Here is a 16,397-nt window from a genome sequence, read left to right on the forward strand (position 1 = left end):
TCAAAATATTTGAAAGTTTTCAGTGTTCAAATTTTTCTCATAGGGTTATAATACACTAAAGAGAATCAATGTACTTTATAATGTAACAGTAAAGATAAATGAATAACATCGACATGTTAGGACAAGGCAACTTGCTGCTTTATTGCTTTACGCCTTTATACCAGAGCATGTTTACCTATGACAATTAATCTCCTAGTAAACGAACAAATCAGGGAAGTTGTTGCCATATAGCGGCATTGACTGGTTGTTAGGTTGCACAGCGGTCAATTCAGGTTGACCGCAAGGCATAATTGATATGCGAGTCAAAATCTGATTCAGCGTATCGTTCAGCACATCATTCTACGAAGAAAACATACCTTGTTAGTAAAAACGAATCAACATGTTAAAAGAAATCGAACTACCTTTGCAGAACTAGCAACAAGTTGTTGGAATGGAGTATTACGAAACTTTTCGCAAATAACTTGTCGTTTTTCGTATTCAGCTTCGCGACGAGATTCTGCCGGTTCTGCTAGAACTTTCTTGAGCGCTTCAAAAGTCACCTCTTCCTCTGCATACCTCTGCAAATATCAGACCAAAACGATAAATATCGAGTAGTCGAGAAATCGGTAAAAACTGTAAACGTACTCGAGATACTCCGGGGGAGGAAGTGTTGCTCTCTGATCCGTCTAGGTTTAAGTTGCTCAAATCAGTGAAAGAGGATGGCTGATGTAATGAAGAGTCAGCCCAAGAGTATCGCTGATTGGCATTGAATGGTCCCTAAAGAAAAATAAAACGAAACAGTTTTTTAAAAAAGACCTTTTTCTAATCAATAATACAAAAAAAAAAAAAAAAAAATTTTACCTGTAATGGAATCATGCCCATTATGTCTTTGCCAGCTTCCTTCATGCAGTCGGCAATAGTGTTAAAGTCTAAAAGACATTCTGGTGTGATGCCATCTTGTGGAAATTCTTCAGCCGATCCCTCGTTGAATCTTAAAAGAAGCGGCGCTTTTGCAGTCCTGGCAGCTACTACTTGGGCACTGTATTCAATCAGCGTGGCTACGTTCATGGTATGGGAAGCTAAGTTAAAAATGCTTAGGGAAACCACCTACGAAATTGAAAAACATTAAGCGTTGGCCATGCATGAATAAATTTCATTCGTTTACATGAAGAGATATGCGGTTGGTTGGATGAAGCATAGTATTAGTCAATGCTACATCCTGAACAGCTAGTGCCCATCGTAGAATATCCACCAACATTTCGTCCGTAGCAAGCTCAACACAAACTAAAGCTGCTGTGCAGTAAATGGCCTAGAAAGTTAAAGAACAGTTAAAATTGCAATCGTAGGATTTTCAAAAATTTCTAAAACAGTTGAAACCTCAATATTTTCCCGCGTAACATTGATTAAATCAAGACTTTCGGATAAGTTCACTAAAATACGACTGCCGTGATTTTTGTAAAACAAAGAATCCGCTCGAGAACATTTGTCGAATACCAGGTTCAAACCGCAGATGTCAATGCTATTATACGAAAATAAAAAATAAAAACGTGTTTTAATTGGATTTTTCATGTCAATAATGGAATTTCTGAAATCTCACCAAGGTTTCTTGAGCTTCAAACGGTTTTCATGCCGATCGAGCAAACAGTGAAGAATTTCTTGGACTAGTACACGAACGTAAGCGTCTTGGCCTAATGAAGTACGTAAAAGAGGGTCCAAAAAAGTTAGCGGAAGCGAAGTGGAAAAGTTGGTAGACTGGTATTTGTAGCTGACCTAAAAAAGAGAAAAAAAAACTGTGTTTAGAAGGTCGGTTATGACATACGCTAAGCAGGTAACATACTTTCAAGAGACATTTTAACAACATATGCTGAAGAAGGGTTTCAGCCTGGACGTTCTCCGGATCAAACTCTCCTGCAACCGGCGTCCGCCCAATGATGAACATCATGATTTCAATTTTCTGATAGTCTGGTAGATGGTAAGCAAATTCGGCTAAGGCGCTGATAAGTGACTCTTGAAATTGTTTTTCATCAGCGACGGCTTCAGCGTCATCGACCGGGATCGCTGACATAATACTCTGTTTTAGGTGTTTCAGCAGCGAATTGACAATCTCCAACACCGACGGACCTAAGGGAACCAACGTTAACCTCCTATGGTTCTCATCTGCATTAAAACATTTAACTCACCAACGCTCTCTCCAGCGGCGATAGAGATTATTTTGGCTAAAACATTCGCCATGCTGGTACGCACTTTAGCTCTCGACCGGGATGACGTATCCAAGTGCATCATTAAATTTTCAACAACCGCATAAGAATACTGAACCTGCACATTACAATAATGGTTAGTCTCAATTTCTTTCTCTATAAGGGAAACTATTGTACCTGAATTGAATACATGATCACTCTGAATGTGTATATGGCGAAGTCATTGGGAACCCAAAGCTCGTGCAAATCCAAATGTCTGTAAGAAGTTCAATTATATAAGTTGCCAGTAATTCACTTCTTTGTATTGGGGGTAGGATAACTCACTTGAATACGGGTTTAATGACGGATCGTATGTTGCCAAACGAAGCTCTGCCGACCAGCTCGCGCAAGCAATTTTCAGCCAAAGAAGACGGATCAATATTCCGGGCACCGTTCTCCGAATCCGTCTGCTCTTCCGGGTGGCCACTTGGACTATTACCGTCATTTGAAATCCTCCTTGATCTATAAATAGAATTTGATTAAGACAACTTCTCTATTGAGGGGTTAACAAAAAAAAAAGTAAATAAACAAAACAAAAAAAAAACAGTTGACGGCACGCATCAAAAGCTACAAGTTTATAATTGCATCACGCGGCAACCATTTGATATTACCTAGCATGTTGCATGTTGTACAACAGCGAAGGGATGATCTTGTCCATATGAACGGGTTCCCAAATGTTTTCGACTAGATCGTCCGAGACAGTCTTACGAACAACTCCCTGTAAACAAGAGCAAGACAATTTATTTGAAGTCAATTCAAATTGCCAATGTATTTTAGTCTTACTTGAATACCACGTAAACCGGCTAATCGAAGACTGTTCAAAACGTCGACTTCGGGGTGATTACTATGACAAAGGGATGCGAACTTGGAGACGAAGAAATCATACCGACGGTGATAGGAAGGCGTATCCTCTTCAATATTGGCAAATTTGACAAACTAGAACAACAGTCAGTAGGACAACACTCTTGAGTATGCTTATTAAAGAGTAGTTACCGATTGGGAAGCTAATATTTGCAGAGCGGGCTCCGTAGTTTCCAACAGTTTCTGGACTGTTTTCAGGAAGCTCTCAACGAAAAGATTGAGAGACTGTGCATGGCAAGCCAGTAATAACTGATCCATAGCCTCCATTGCTATAATTACCATTGGATTGCGATGACGGTAAATGTCACGACTAACTCTTTGGGCCAAATACTCGCCAATTCGATCAAGTTTCTCTGGAGATGACATTGAATAAAATGTCAACTTGTCCATGTTGCTCCGCACCAATCCATCCTAATTTACAATAGAATATTTTAACCATAAAACAAAAGGCCTAATCCTATTAAGCAGTCTCTATATGCAAACCTCAGGATTGACTGGGAAAATATTATCCACCAACCGCTTGTAACGGGGCCTCAGGGCAGCGCAGCAGCCACAACAACCTGTCATTATAAAAATCAATAAGTCACTACATTTATTTAGAGAGGAAGCTGATTATCTTTTAGAGAGATTTTAGTTTTCCGCACTACTGTAAGTCCGCTATTTATAACAGAGGAAATAGTGACCGATAAACCCAGGTTCTTATCAAAACACAGTAAGTCAATAACCAATGATTACATTACAAATAGAAAGCATCTTGTCATTATTTGGAAAAAAAAGAATATTTGCTGTAGCAATTTTTTGCTATAACTTACAATAGGAAGCGTCACATTTTGATAGCACAGTATCAAGCATTTCAAGGAAGCTCGAATCAGATAAAGTACTCCACACCGACATTTTTGAGGTAACCCAATAAAGTCTACAGAAATGGGGCTGCAGGCTTACGAGCCGCCTACCCGTCCCACTGAACACCGACTTCGCTATGACACGGATGCTAGATGCATTCGTTACCCAGTGCAACTGTGTCCTTAAGGAAATCGATAGGGGAGTCGCGCGCAGCTGCCGGCCTGATATCGGTGCATTTGGCCACGCGTAAAACACTTTCTCGAGAAAGTTGTTGTTTATTAACAGGTTTTGCCACTTCACTAACTTTTGCTTAAACAATGTGTCTTGAAGCTATTGTAAACAATCAAACATTTTGGCCTTTTAATAAAACAGATCTCTAAGCACACATCCATTCAGGTGAAGCTAATGTAGCATTGACACATGGTGTGTGTGCAATGTCAGAAAACAAACAGACTGTGAATTTGTTGAGTCAAGGTAGCTAACCACAGTCACCTTGTGGCTAGCTCGCTTGTCAATAACTACTTCCAGCTGCTTCTCAGCAACTAGCTAAAATTACTCAAGTTTCTTTGGCTACTACAGATCAAGTAATTTACAAAATTCACTTCAACTAAGAGAAAAGTAATATAAAATTACAATTCTATCCCTTTAAGCACAACACCTGAATAGTGATGGGAAAGAAAGTGAAATTTCGTGGTAAGAAAGGAAATGAAACTTCAAACTGGTTTCTCAGCAGATAAAATAATCAAACTAGGTTAGTAGTTAGACAAACCGGTGACAGGAAATTCTTAAATCACTCTCGTCCAAGAATGAACAACGGTTTTCAAACAAAATAGACAAGCAAACGAGTGAAACACTGGTACACGTTCATGAATTGAGACCTACCCATTTTTTAGAAGCAATCCTACAAATTTGTTGTTGTTGAGGGAAACTGGCTATTCGATAAAACAGAGATAAAATATTCCAGCTGCAGAATCAACTAGTGACCAAAGCAACCTTCATGGAGCAACGGACGGACTTCGCCCTTTTTTGCTGTTTGTTTGTCGTGAATTCGTTGAATTCCCGACAATGTTGCCGGATGCGTATTACAACTAAAAAAAACAATTTCTATAAGTCTATAGTTATAGATCAAGAAATAAAAAATAAGTTTTTTAAATATCTTTTTTAGTTACTTAATCATTAGACTATTCTTTTATTAAATTGAAAATCATGGATTTGTACAAGTACAGCCTGACCAAAGTAAATAAACAGCACACGCGTGTTAGCGTCGTCTGCTCTTTTGCTGTCACTTGCGGTTTTTTCTTGTTCCTGATCAACTTTATATGCAAAAACTATGGCTGAATATAGGGAAATTATAGCATCTGAATTAAAACTCAAGAAAATAGATCCATGGAAAAGAATAGGTGGTGGTTGCAGCAGTAATAGCTGGGCTTTCAAAACTGATATTGGAGAAATATTTGCAAAGACATGTAGTGATGAAAATGTAATTGAAATGGTCTCCTACTCTCCTTTGAGTGTTTTTATTGTTTTAAAGAACTTCTTGGTTATTTCAGAGAAAAGATCTTCTCTTTGGTGAATTCAAATCTTTGGAAATGCTTCAAATGGCAAATGCTGTGCGAGTTCCAAAACCAATCAAAGTTGTTTCTTCCTACAATACCACAATTCTCATAACAGAATATATTCAGTTTAGGGGGTTAAAAGTCTTTCAAGGTGAACTTGGGCATCAGCTTGCCATGTACTTTATTATACCTTGTGTTTTTCATCCCATTACGAACTTGAATGACTTGCTATTTTTTTCTTTTTTACAGACTCCATCTAAAGAACTTGGAACTATTGAAGATAAATTCTGATCAGGCAGTAAGACAGTTTGGCTTCTATGTTAATGTCTGCTGTGGATTACTCCCTGTTGAAAACCAATGGAATGGAAATTGGACTGTAATAGCAGATGAAAAATTATTTGGATTAATATTTTATACCCTGAATTAATATTATAATTTTTTTAATGAAGGATTTTTACTGCAAACAGAGATTGAAACCACAAATTAAAAATGTTGCTCAAAAGGTGGGTCCAACGCAGTTTGACTATTCAGTATTCACTTAACTTTTATAATATTGATTAAAGTAGTCTGGCAACAAAGAGGTGGAAAGACTATGGTCTCTTCTTGAACCTAAAATCAACCAGCTTTTTGATGGAATTACTGTTTTACCTTCTCTGCTCCATGGGGACTTATGGAGTGGAAATGTCGGAGAAACAAACGATGCACCTGGTAAAATGAATGCAATTTTTATCTTAATATTCAGTCCTAGGCAAAAACTTGTACGTTTATTTAGTAATCTACGATCCAGCCTCATTTTATGGCCATCACGAATTTGATCTGGCTATCACTCGCATGTTTGGAGGATTCAGCAAGGAGTTTTATGAGAAATATCACCATTTTATTCCTCGCGAGAAAGGTTTTGAAGAGCGAAAGCCTTTGTACGAACTTTTTCATTACCTCAATCACTGGTATGTCGACTTCATTTTGCAGATATGTTTTAGTTCAATCCTCTTTGAATCTGATATCATATTTAGGAACCATTTTGGTGGTGGTTATGAAGAGCAAAGCCTAGGAATAATGCGCAAATTAGTTAAGTTGTTACATTGTTAACTTTACTGGTTATGCAAATTTCACATTCTGATTCGGTCATCCCAATATAAAAACAAATGAGTTTAACTATGTTTCATAAGAGAAATAAGAAAAATATATATTTCTGAGTACACCCAAGTTACAAGTTATAGTGAAGTATTGATCAGCGCTTTATAAAGTTTTGGTGCTGACTACTTTTTCTGAAGTTTCACAGAGACCGTCTTCGGACCTGAGACAATGGGGCATGTGGAGAATAGGAAATCCGAATGCATCTAATTAAAAACAATATGGCTTATAACCTGATATAATAAACAAGAAAGTTTGTGTAAATACTTGGTGATAAATGTTTTCTTGTCTCACAGGATTTCGAATGTGTGTTGGTCCCTTCCTGTTGAATCTGATTTAGTGACATTATTGACAACATTATCTAATAAGTAATAACTAATAACACTTTTACCCTGTGTACCGGAGAACAGGTTGGGCTGCTTATGTTATTACTGGCCGCTTTCAACAAATGAGCTGATGAATCTAGAGGGGGAATTTCAATTTTGATGCATCCATCACCACGAGAGGTGTTGGGTTGCCATGGAAGTGGACTTGCAGGTGATCGCATTGGAATCTTTCCAAATCGACCTTCCTGGGTGGCGGGAGGGAAAGTAAAACACACACCTGTAGACGCAGTGGTGAAGGACGATGAATTGGGCACGACGAGCTTCGGTGGCGACATTTGAAACATTGACTTCATCGAATAATTTGATTCCGGAGAAGGTGGAGGAGCAGCCATGTGTTCTCTGGAAGGACTGTAATAAGAATGTGACGCTTCCTCGCTTCCCAAAATCTCGTCAAAGACCATCCGGATACGACTGACAGCAGCCGCAACAACAGCCGCCCTACAACACCCAGTAATAGTGACAAGGAATAAAGACGAGTTAATAAAATCACAAAAGCGCAAATATAAATGCCAAACAAATGTTCTATTTTTGAATAATTCTCATCTACAGAAAACAAAGAAAAGAAAATAACAACGTGTTTGAATTACTTCAATGTAACAGAGTCGACATCAACGGGTTGTTTGAAGCTGAAATTTGATGCATTTGGGGCTGATTTACTAGGCAAAGAATCTCCAGTCGAGGCCGAAAATTTGGATCCAGATGGAACACCACTCGTTCCAGACGTCGACGGAGTGCTGGAAGTGGCTGGATATTTTCCTTTGGCTATGGAGCAGGCAGATGCAGGTGTCGTTCCCATATTATTGAACTTGCTGGGATCCTGCAAGGCTATGACCGGAGAAGCACCATTGCTGGAAGAATTTCGATTGTTGTTGAAGTTGAACGATACAGACGGAGTGTCTTTCAATTTGGGAAAAGTGAACTCGGAAGTGTTAGTACTGGCCGCAGGTGTGAGTGGATTTCCGCCAAAAAAATAATTGGCTCGATCCAATGCCGACACGTTGTTAGTCTGTTGAAATTCAAGCAAAATTAAGTAAATCCGATTCATGTTATTAAATATAAATATGCTATTAAAATATTGAAATATTTACCTGATTATTAGAGTTTGAATCTATGAGAAGAGGAGACATGTGTGCCAGCCGATTATTAAACACTTTACCAAAAAGAGTGTGCGGTTCAATTTTCGACGAAACAGGAGTACAGTTGATGGACAAGATGAGAGAAGTCAGCTCTGACGCATTCATCTCTTGAAGTGGGTGGCGGCAAAGTTTCTGAAGTGTTGCAATCTGATACCGATCTGCCAATGCTTGAAGTTCGCCCAGACTGGCCATAGCTGAAGCCTTCAACTGTCCCGTGTAGACGAAACGCAGAAAATGACTGAAAATGACTGGTTGAACGTCGTCTATTACGACGGAACTGGATGCAGCTTCTTCTTTTTCAAACAGACCGGCCAACACTGGACTACGCGCTGATAGAATTGAGCGATGGGCAGTGAACGTTTTCATTTTTGAAGATTGTCCGACTTGAAACTCGACATCAGTGAGGCTGCCATTTTTCGCCGAAATCCACAGCTGTTCCGCCAGAAGAGTATCCGCCAACTGATGCGAATAATCAGTCACAGTCTCCATAATCTTGAGAGAAATCCAGCAAGTAAACGTGAGGGGCGTCTTCAAATCCAACAGTTCAGCAGAGTAGACGGAATTGGGTCCTTCGTTTGATACTCGATACATTCGCTTCCGCTGATCGGGCAAGGCGCATGTAGTGAAAAGTACTTCGGCAATGTCAAAAATGGAAGGTTGATTCGATTTGGACACGAGGTAAATAACATGTTGAAAAGCGACAGTCTTAACGCCAAAGCAAACCTTGAAACCATCTTCTAATTCAATTTCGTGAGATTTACTGTTAATGTTCGTCACGTGCCATTCAATCTTGGACGTAATGCTCTTCTCCAGTACAGACATTTTACAAAAAATAATACAAAAAATAATTTACTAAATAATTGGACAAGGACCTGAACGTGACAGCTTCTGATGAACGACTGAATTTTTGAAAGAAAATGCCTATATAAGAAACTTCGAAATTACCTCGTTTGCGTAGAATTTGACCGTGAGAAAAACCTTTTTCTCTTTCTTTTACCTTTGTTAACCCTTCCTCTTCTCGCCACCGAGGAAAAAGGAAAAAACTACTAAAAAAAACATAGCATATTCTTTTAGACCCTTAAGGTTAAAGTGAAAACAAAGGAAATACAAAATCGATTTTGTTATGTCTAGACCGAGATTAGACAAAGCTACTTTCTTCATTTACTTTAATGCGAATAATTTTTTTTTAATTTACGGGATCTAATTAAAAAAGAAAAACATATGCGTAAGCGTTTCTTTTGGAATATAATGAACGCTTAGCCAGAAAAATGTTTGGAGATTTACCATAAAGAATTACATTTAAAATTAATTTTAAAAAATTCATAAAGGGTTGAATAATTAAGTTGGCATTTGAGACTTTGGTGATGCACCATCCAGTGCCACGTTACACAGGAAAAACTCGCCCCGTCATCATCATGTTAAACCAATCTCAAGAGATATACTTGACGTCACGCACCTTAACTCCCGTAGTTCAAACCGGCTGCTTTTATAAGGGACAAGAAAGATAGAAAAAACGCCGGGAGCCTCGTGCTTCACGGCAGGATGGTAAACAAAAAGAAAAGCTGGTTTTTGAAACCTGAAGGTGAAACCCGAACGTCTTCGAAGGGCGTTCGTCAGTTATGCCACGTTGGCTGCTAAAGTAAGCTCGGCTTTTCATGTTTCCTGGTGCTCGATTTTGTCTGTGCTAAAAAGGCAGTTTTAAAATTATCTAAATTTGTGTTGTTAAAATCATGGCGGATAATCAAATAGAGTCGACTAAGTTAGTCAGCAAGAGTCAGAGCACGCCAGTGTCATGTTTTGCCCAACACTCGCAGCGCGTGCAGATGCTCCTGTGCACGTTGTTTTTCGTCTCGTGTTTCGCTTTTCTCTTCGTCCTGGAAAGCAAATTGGCCGAACAGCAGCGAGCACTCGAATTTGCTTACAAAGAGTTTTATCTGCGACCGTTCCACTACAAACTCGACCCTTTTTCTTATGTTGAATTAAAGAACGGGGCGCCCATTACGGAGCCTGAACCGCCCAGTCCACATTTCATGTTCTCGTTCGAAGAGTTGCTGCTCAATCGATTCCTCGACTATTATCTGTGGGCTCAAGGGCCCACCGACGAGACCGATGTCACGACCGATCCCGAAAGGTTACCTTTGACAATGCAGGCATTCGGGTCCCACTTGCGCAACAGACTCTATTATCAACTGGAACGAGACGAACTCAAAATCAATCCGATTCTTTTGACCGATCCAGCCCTACCCACTGACAGTAATTTTAGATTTCTAGCTGAAAGAATGCTCAATTACTAAAGAATTTCTTGTTTCAGTCAGAGACCCAGAGGACGGTATTGAACCCAATAAACTGCTATGGAACGTGATACCTTATTGTAACGATCCTGTCCTGGAAGATGCCCTTCATGAGTTGGGAAATATCAACGGATTTCTCTTCGCCCGGGGAAACCACAAGAATTACCGGTAACATTATAGTCAATAAAACATACCGCCCAGACAAATGACAACAAAATGGTTTGAGAAAACAGGTTTGTCAATCGGAATGAATCACGGGACATTGCTTCCATCGTAGGAGCAGTTCCCATCAAATTGGCCTATTTGCATAATCACAATTTCATCAACTTTCAGAGGTATAGACAGTTGTAGAATTTAATTGTTTTTTTTCCCCACTTGATTCAATGAAACAATTGTCAAATGAAACAGATACGGATTGAAGAGCCCCATTCAAATCAGCATCGTTTGCGAACCGATAGCGAGGAAATTACGTCATTTCTACACGGAGCGCTACAATTATAGGGAGTGGGCGGAAGACTTCCCCATTTCACGCACCAACTGGTGGAGAGTGGTATGGCGGGAATGCGATAAGAAATCTTGTCTTTTTCGTTATGACTCAAAACCACATTCCTTTTGACAGACTCTTGAGGAATGCATAACCAAAAAGCAACGCGAATGTACCTACGATGGATTGAAAAACATCAAGGCGAAATCTGTTTTAGATATTGGACGTACGTGGCTACCCCGTCGCGTCGAATGGACCATTCCACAATTCTGTGAATACAACAGATGCGAGTAAGTCCAATCCACTTTTCTTAAGCTGAACTCGAAATAATAAAATTAAAAAAAAAAAAAGATGACGCTCGTTCATTGACGTCATTGGCCCTGGCTTTTCTTTCATCCAATTTTTATTTGATTACTCAAGGGAATTGGGAGTCGAAAAAGATCTGGGATACGTCAAAGATGTCGTTAACCAAGAGTATACTGTCGTCGGCACGTTGGAAAAGATGGGCGAGACGCTAGACCTTCTGGAAACTACGGTACCTCAGTTCTTCAAAGGCATCAAGAACATCTACTACCAAAAACGTATTTACACGCACTCATTTCCATCCTTTTCGCGCGACTTTTAATTATTATTAAAGCCCTTTTTCTAACTGACGTGTTATTTCCGCTATCCTATTGCAGTCGCAGAAAGTGCCAAAAACGTCCCCGGTCCTGAAATTCCCGTCATCAGTTCGGAAATGAGGGCCGAAATGGAAAAGAGATACGCGAAAGAAATAGAATTTTATCGCTTCGTGTCTGAGAAACTGGAGCAGGACATCAAGATGAGCAAAACGACAGCGAAACAATAACAAACAAACTAAATCAAAACAAGATAAACAAAACATGAGTGATGACGCTTTCGCAAATATGGCATAGATTAAGTTGCAAGTCACCAAGCAGACCGTGACATGCAACTACTATACAATTACAGTATTTCAGAAAAATCTTTCTCATATTCAAAATGTGGTGAAGTGGTAAATAAATTTTATAATAAGATGCAAAGTAGGACTTGTGATTATTTGAATACAAACGATACTCGACCCCGCACTCCCGTGTGATAATTTAATATGCTTCGTTCAAAGTAATAAAAAAGTGAAAAGATTTCAACTCACAGCATGATAGAATCAGTCATCCTTTGTAACCTCTAGTGAATTATTCATGTTGATGCAGTTGAGCACTAACCATATTCAAACAATAACACCAAATTCGAAACTCGATTTATTCTTCGATATTTTTCCAGAACTACAAACACAACAAGCCAAACACATTTGTTTACTTTTGATATTACAGTAAACAGCTGATACACAGTGTTGCATTTACTCTGGTGGAAACAAAACAAAATAGTATACAAATTAAAAAAATCTTCTCATCTAGAATTTAAAAAATAATAAATAGATGCACACAATAAATTCCTATTGCTGAATGTCCAATTTAAAATAAAATAAAATTTCAGCAAATAATTTAGAAATATTCCTGGGTTTCAAAAACTGGAAATAAATAAGGCTCAATTCCAATTAAAACACGAATCAAAAGAACGACCGCTAACAACATTCATGTTAATATCCGTATCCCGCCCTACTCAGTAGCCACCTACGTAACTAGGTGCATAACCACTGTAACTAGGTGCATAACCACTATAACTAGGTTCATAGCCATGACTCGATCCGTAGCCGCCGTAGCCACTGGATCCGTAACCATAATCTGATGAGTGGCTGTAATAAGGTTGGCTGTAAAAAGATTGGCAGCCTCCATGCTTCACACATTTCTGCAAAGACCAATTTAAAATGCATTCGACATGATTGAGATCAGGGGCATGTAAATAACTAACATCGCAAAGAGATATTTTACCTTGATGAGTTTGGCGATTTTCTTTTCAATAATTTCCAACAATGATTCGGCCGTTTCAAGATCGTGACCGTCATCATCAGCCTCCTCGTCGGCAGCCACAGGTGCCACAGGATTGGCGAGCGCACCGACCATCACCAAGGTGACGACCAGCGCTACAATCTGCTCGTGTGATTGAAATTGAATGAAAAGAAAATGAATTTACTTCTCTGTCGAATGGAATCAATAACTTACCACAAACGTTTTCATGTTGAATCCAAATTTCCCCTGCAGAAGACGGTCGATTCCGCGACAAATGTGTACAGTGGTAGCCGAGTGAGAAATGGTAAGTCTTCGTCTGCGACCAAAGACTATTTATACAACGCGACGGCAGCTGCTGCGTAGTGTCTAAAGCGGTCGGAGGACGACCAATTCCTTTCAACAATTTTACGAATTGAGGCTTCAGAAAGGAAAATTTATAGTGCGCGGAATCCCGGCATATTTGTTGTGTCGTTGGTTTTCTTTACAGGGAAATCCTCTTTTCATTCGAACTGGGTCAAGGTTCGACACAGTTTCGTTGCACCTGGCGGCATACAAGCACTTATCTTTCTTGGATGATGGATCAATTTACACCCCTCTCTTTCCACACTCTCAAGGACCTCACTTTGGAAATTTCGATTTCGAAATCGTTACTGTACACACTGGAGACATTTTACAAGGCGGCACTAATAACAGTCGGCTGTCGTCGGCAAAGTTATCGCCTCGTCAAAACTCTGAGCGTGCGGTTATTATGAGAACGTTGCGCTTGATCGACTCTGGTCGTCTTTAATGAACCTACAGTTTGTGGTTATATGTGCCTGCATGGGGTTTGATAATCATCAACGTCCGTAAATGAAATGATACTTTCATGGAAAAAATGCCTCTAAATTAAATCCCGATTCAGTACTAGGTTCCACATTCGCCTGTTGACTTGGGGTGGGGAGGTATTTGATTGTGAATTCTACCCACGTTGAAATCCAGATATAAACTGAATGTAACGATAGCGTCATGACTGTTGGTGGGATTGATTCAAAAAGGAAAAAGTCAACACACTCACACGCAGCAGCAGAAATAGATCGTTATTTCCGTGTTCAAGGACTCGACAGAGCGACGAGCGATCCCTGGCCTGGATCCTCCGGGGGAGAAAAGAATTCTCGTCCGTTTTCCTTCGTGTTTTCCAGTCATCACGTACGGCGACGATCCAAAGTCTATTATAGCTGCATGTGTGGGTGGTACGTTTCCACCAGAAGAAAATGTACATGTTAAGTCAATCCACTATTTCCGTTCAAATAAATAATAACAGGGTGCCGGTGTGGCGGCAGGTTCCCCTTTGGTCGTCAAATTTTCTAATTGCACTTGTTTGATTTTAGAGATTAATTTAAGCCTATGTTTGAATTTGAAAATTATTCAACAATCTAAATTTTCTTACAGGAACAACACTGGACAAAAAACACTGTTGACAAACAACTTAGATTAATATACATGATTTTCTAATTCAAAAATGAAAATAAAAAAATTGGAAATATTGTGACACTTCTGACTTCTCTACATATTATGAGATTTATGTTTACGTCAATCAGCTATTTTTTTTCCCCGTCCAAATAAAATACGAATCAATCATCACAACATCACCTTGCATCTTTATGGTGAAAAACGGAAGCGGGCGATGGCGTACGTAAACGTATACATAGCAGTAATATAACGTGTATTTGTTTGGCTCCAGACGGGATTTCACGCAAAAAACCCATACATACACAAACAGATTTTACTGTTTTTTTTCTCTCTCTCTCTCTCTCTCTTTTTGAAGAAAATAGGTTTTTTTTTTATTATTTCTGTTAAAAAAAGGAGAGAACGTTACACAGAAAGGGGGAGGATAAGGGGGGAGGGGGCTACGAGCAAATATACACATTGGCGTAAAGAACACGCCCGAAAGTCAACAAACTTCTACGCTCAAGATAAGGCGACACACGTTTACATTATATGTTTCCCCTCTTTCAAGTCATTTTTTCCCTTAATGTTTTACCTTTTTTCCCATTAACCTAATGTTGATGTTACACCACAAAGTTCGGAAAGAGAGGGGGGGCTCTTAACCATTTAAAAAAAAAAGGAAAATCGAACAAAACCAAAACGATCCTGACTTAAACAGAAGAAAAGTACAGAAAAAGTATCAAAAACAATTTGAAACGGAAAAAAGTACTTTAGTGGAATTGCTGTAATGGCGTAAAGGTTTTAAAATATCCCAGGTGAGCCTTTTTGAGTTGTGGGGCCGCCGGATGATTGAACACTGGGTGTGTAGTTTTGCTTCAATATTTGAGTGTCAAAAAAGTTCTGTATAACTTTGTGTGTGTGTGTATGCGAGATAGCGAGGAAAGGAAATCCCCGACCGGGAGAAAACGTGTACAGGTGGAAGGAAGCAAAAACAAAAAAATAGTGACATGGGAAAAGTGCATAATGCTGAGTTCCGATATTTCCGCAAGGAGAAATATTCATATTACGCATTCCCGTCGGACTGTAAAGGTTACAGCGCTCGACAAGGGTATCTATCTTCTATCTATCTCTACAAACATCCATCATTCAATGATTGAGTTCAGCGAATTTTCTCCAAAAATAGAACCGACGCGAGAGAGTATGTATATAAATAAATATTTATAAAAGAGGCTGCTACCAACACACACACACACCACACGCATTTCGAATGACCGCCGTCAGCTCTGCCGACGGATTTATATACCAACCAGCAGCATCGAGAAGAAGAAAAAAAAATCCAGAGCCCGTGTCACTCGGGATATATATATAATACTAACTACACTGTGTAGTCTCTCTCTTAGATCATCGAAAAGTGTACGGCGTTTCTCCTTTTAGTTTTTTGTTTCTAACGTAAAAATTGTTTTGTTACTTTGATTAATGGATTACGGCATACTCTCCACATCGGAGGTGAGGACGGGACACGAGGGACGATGGATGGATGCAACTGTGTGTTAGAGCGATCGCCAGCTGGATTTCCGCGAAAGAAATTTCCACCGACGTCCAAAACGGCTCCGGCTGCGGACGGACGTGGGCAAGGAGCGGCGTGTGGCGTCGTAGAATCGGCGCCTGACTTCATCGACCATGACGTCTACTTCGTCACAATCGTCCTGCGTGTTGGTGGCGGCCGCATCCTCGACGTAACCCGACTCTTGGCGAGAGATGGGCTGCAGTTGCAGCCATTCCATGATCCGTGCAGTCAGCGGCAACTGAAATATTTTCCGCGCAAGGGGGAAAACACGGGAGCAGAGACGAGACGAGAGAAAAAAAAGGCAAACGACAAAGAAAAGACAAGACGGTCATGCCAATGATCAATCAAATGAAATTGTCGTGCCAGAAACTGCCGTGCATATCATCAGCCTGGGACGAGTTATTCGATCGCTATTCGAAAAAAGTCGCGACTAGCAAAGCCAAAAAGCGCTACGCACAAAAGAGCGGCCAGGAAAAAAAAGAGCGAAAGAAGAAATTCCCAGTTAAGAAATAGACAAGAAGTTGGAACAAAATAAAAACACGCAACACCGATAAGCTGCTGGCCCGGCGCACATAACACAAAAAAAAAAACATC

General features: G+C 39.7%; 5 protein-coding genes across 9 annotated transcripts; 2 read left to right on the forward strand and 3 right to left on the reverse strand.

Moving 5' to 3' along the window:
- Window positions 1-51: 51 nt before the first annotated feature.
- Window positions 52-4,984, reverse strand: LOC124194374 (protein EFR3 homolog cmp44E-like). 2 transcript variants are annotated; one of them, XM_046588532.1, is made up of 16 exons: window positions 4,803-4,984; window positions 3,561-3,637; window positions 3,210-3,488; window positions 3,000-3,152; window positions 2,828-2,934; window positions 2,502-2,678; window positions 2,355-2,433; window positions 2,160-2,295; window positions 1,817-2,100; window positions 1,577-1,749; window positions 1,357-1,498; window positions 1,145-1,288; window positions 841-1,086; window positions 625-756; window positions 402-557; window positions 52-339 (listed from the first exon to the last, which is right to left on the reverse strand). In XM_046588532.1, the coding sequence occupies exons 1-16, from the start codon at window positions 4,804-4,806 to the stop codon at window positions 193-195; spliced, it is 2,436 nt and encodes an 811-aa protein (XP_046444488.1). In that variant the 5' UTR covers window positions 4,807-4,984; the 3' UTR covers window positions 52-192. The 2 variants fall into 2 exon arrangements, with proteins under 2 accessions (XP_046444488.1, XP_046444487.1); XM_046588531.1 differs by lacking the exon at window positions 4,803-4,984 and having other exon boundaries at window positions 3,561-3,644.
- A 162-nt stretch (window positions 4,985-5,146) lies between these two features.
- LOC124194381 (ketosamine-3-kinase-like) lies at window positions 5,147-6,631 on the forward strand. Its single transcript, XM_046588544.1, has 7 exons — window positions 5,147-5,400; window positions 5,471-5,652; window positions 5,726-5,852; window positions 5,926-5,979; window positions 6,043-6,184; window positions 6,249-6,423; window positions 6,490-6,631. Exons 1-7 carry the CDS (start codon window positions 5,251-5,253, stop codon window positions 6,563-6,565), a joined length of 906 nt encoding a protein of 301 aa, XP_046444500.1. The 5' UTR covers window positions 5,147-5,250; the 3' UTR covers window positions 6,566-6,631.
- Window positions 6,632-6,641: 10 nt separating this feature from the next.
- Window positions 6,642-9,046, reverse strand: LOC124194376. Of its 4 annotated transcripts, none has more exons than XM_046588538.1 (6): window positions 8,085-9,046; window positions 7,584-8,002; window positions 7,214-7,434; window positions 7,002-7,072; window positions 6,878-6,932; window positions 6,642-6,816 (listed from the first exon to the last, which is right to left on the reverse strand). In XM_046588538.1, exons 1-6 carry the CDS (start codon window positions 8,952-8,954, stop codon window positions 6,716-6,718), a joined length of 1,737 nt encoding a protein of 578 aa, XP_046444494.1. In that variant the 5' UTR covers window positions 8,955-9,046; the 3' UTR covers window positions 6,642-6,715. The 4 variants fall into 4 exon arrangements, with proteins under 4 accessions (XP_046444494.1, XP_046444493.1, XP_046444492.1 ...); XM_046588537.1 differs by having other exon boundaries at window positions 6,878-6,941; XM_046588536.1 differs by having other exon boundaries at window positions 7,002-7,434.
- Window positions 9,047-9,698: 652 nt separating this feature from the next.
- LOC124194379 (heparan sulfate 2-O-sulfotransferase hst-2-like) lies at window positions 9,699-11,992 on the forward strand. The gene is made up of 7 exons (XM_046588540.1): window positions 9,699-10,385; window positions 10,444-10,591; window positions 10,657-10,758; window positions 10,832-10,973; window positions 11,043-11,197; window positions 11,328-11,488; window positions 11,588-11,992. The coding sequence occupies exons 1-7, from the start codon at window positions 9,863-9,865 to the stop codon at window positions 11,752-11,754; spliced, it is 1,398 nt and encodes a 465-aa protein (XP_046444496.1). The 5' UTR covers window positions 9,699-9,862; the 3' UTR covers window positions 11,755-11,992.
- A 153-nt stretch (window positions 11,993-12,145) lies between these two features.
- On the reverse strand, window positions 12,146-13,248 carry LOC124194384. Its single transcript, XM_046588548.1, has 3 exons — window positions 13,025-13,248; window positions 12,794-12,952; window positions 12,146-12,710 (listed from the first exon to the last, which is right to left on the reverse strand). The coding sequence occupies exons 1-3, from the start codon at window positions 13,037-13,039 to the stop codon at window positions 12,525-12,527; spliced, it is 360 nt and encodes a 119-aa protein (XP_046444504.1). The 5' UTR covers window positions 13,040-13,248; the 3' UTR covers window positions 12,146-12,524.
- Window positions 13,249-16,397: the final 3,149 nt, after the last annotated feature.

This window comes from Daphnia pulex, chromosome 5 (assembly GCF_021134715.1).
Source record: "Daphnia pulex isolate KAP4 chromosome 5, ASM2113471v1".
Lineage (NCBI taxonomy): Eukaryota > Metazoa > Arthropoda > Branchiopoda > Diplostraca > Daphniidae > Daphnia > Daphnia pulex.

Coding starts and splice junctions, on each gene's coding strand:
- LOC124194374 (XM_046588531.1), bottom strand. CDS start 3,644: ATGACAGGTTGTTGTGGCTGCTGCGCTGCCCTGAGGCCCCGTTACAAG. Junction 3,153..3,209: donor AAATATTAGCTTCCCAATCG/GTAACTACTCTT, acceptor CTGTTGTTCTAG/TTTGTCAAATTTGCCAATAT. Junction 340..401: donor TTGTTGCTAGTTCTGCAAAG/GTAGTTCGATTT, acceptor TTTTCTTCGTAG/AATGATGTGCTGAACGATAC.
- LOC124194381 (XM_046588544.1), top strand. CDS start 5,251: ATGGCTGAATATAGGGAAATTATAGCATCTGAATTAAAACTCAAGAAA. Junction 5,980..6,042: donor TTAAAAATGTTGCTCAAAAG/GTGGGTCCAACG, acceptor TGATTAAAGTAG/TCTGGCAACAAAGAGGTGGA. Junction 6,185..6,248: donor AGAAACAAACGATGCACCTG/GTAAAATGAATG, acceptor ACGTTTATTTAG/TAATCTACGATCCAGCCTCA.
- LOC124194376 (XM_046588535.1), bottom strand. CDS start 8,954: ATGTCTGTACTGGAGAAGAGCATTACGTCCAAGATTGAATGGCACGTG. Junction 8,003..8,084: donor ATTCAAACTCTAATAATCAG/GTAAATATTTCA, acceptor GAATTTCAACAG/ACTAACAACGTGTCGGCATT. Junction 7,435..7,583: donor GTCGACTCTGTTACATTGAA/GTAATTCAAACA, acceptor TGGGTGTTGTAG/GGCGGCTGTTGTTGCGGCTG.
- LOC124194379 (XM_046588540.1), top strand. CDS start 9,863: ATGGCGGATAATCAAATAGAGTCGACTAAGTTAGTCAGCAAGAGTCAG. Junction 10,759..10,831: donor AATTTCATCAACTTTCAGAG/GTATAGACAGTT, acceptor CAAATGAAACAG/ATACGGATTGAAGAGCCCCA. Junction 10,974..11,042: donor GCACCAACTGGTGGAGAGTG/GTATGGCGGGAA, acceptor TCCTTTTGACAG/ACTCTTGAGGAATGCATAAC.
- LOC124194384 (XM_046588548.1), bottom strand. Junction 12,711..12,793: donor AAATCGCCAAACTCATCAAG/GTAAAATATCTC, acceptor TGGTCTTTGCAG/AAATGTGTGAAGCATGGAGG.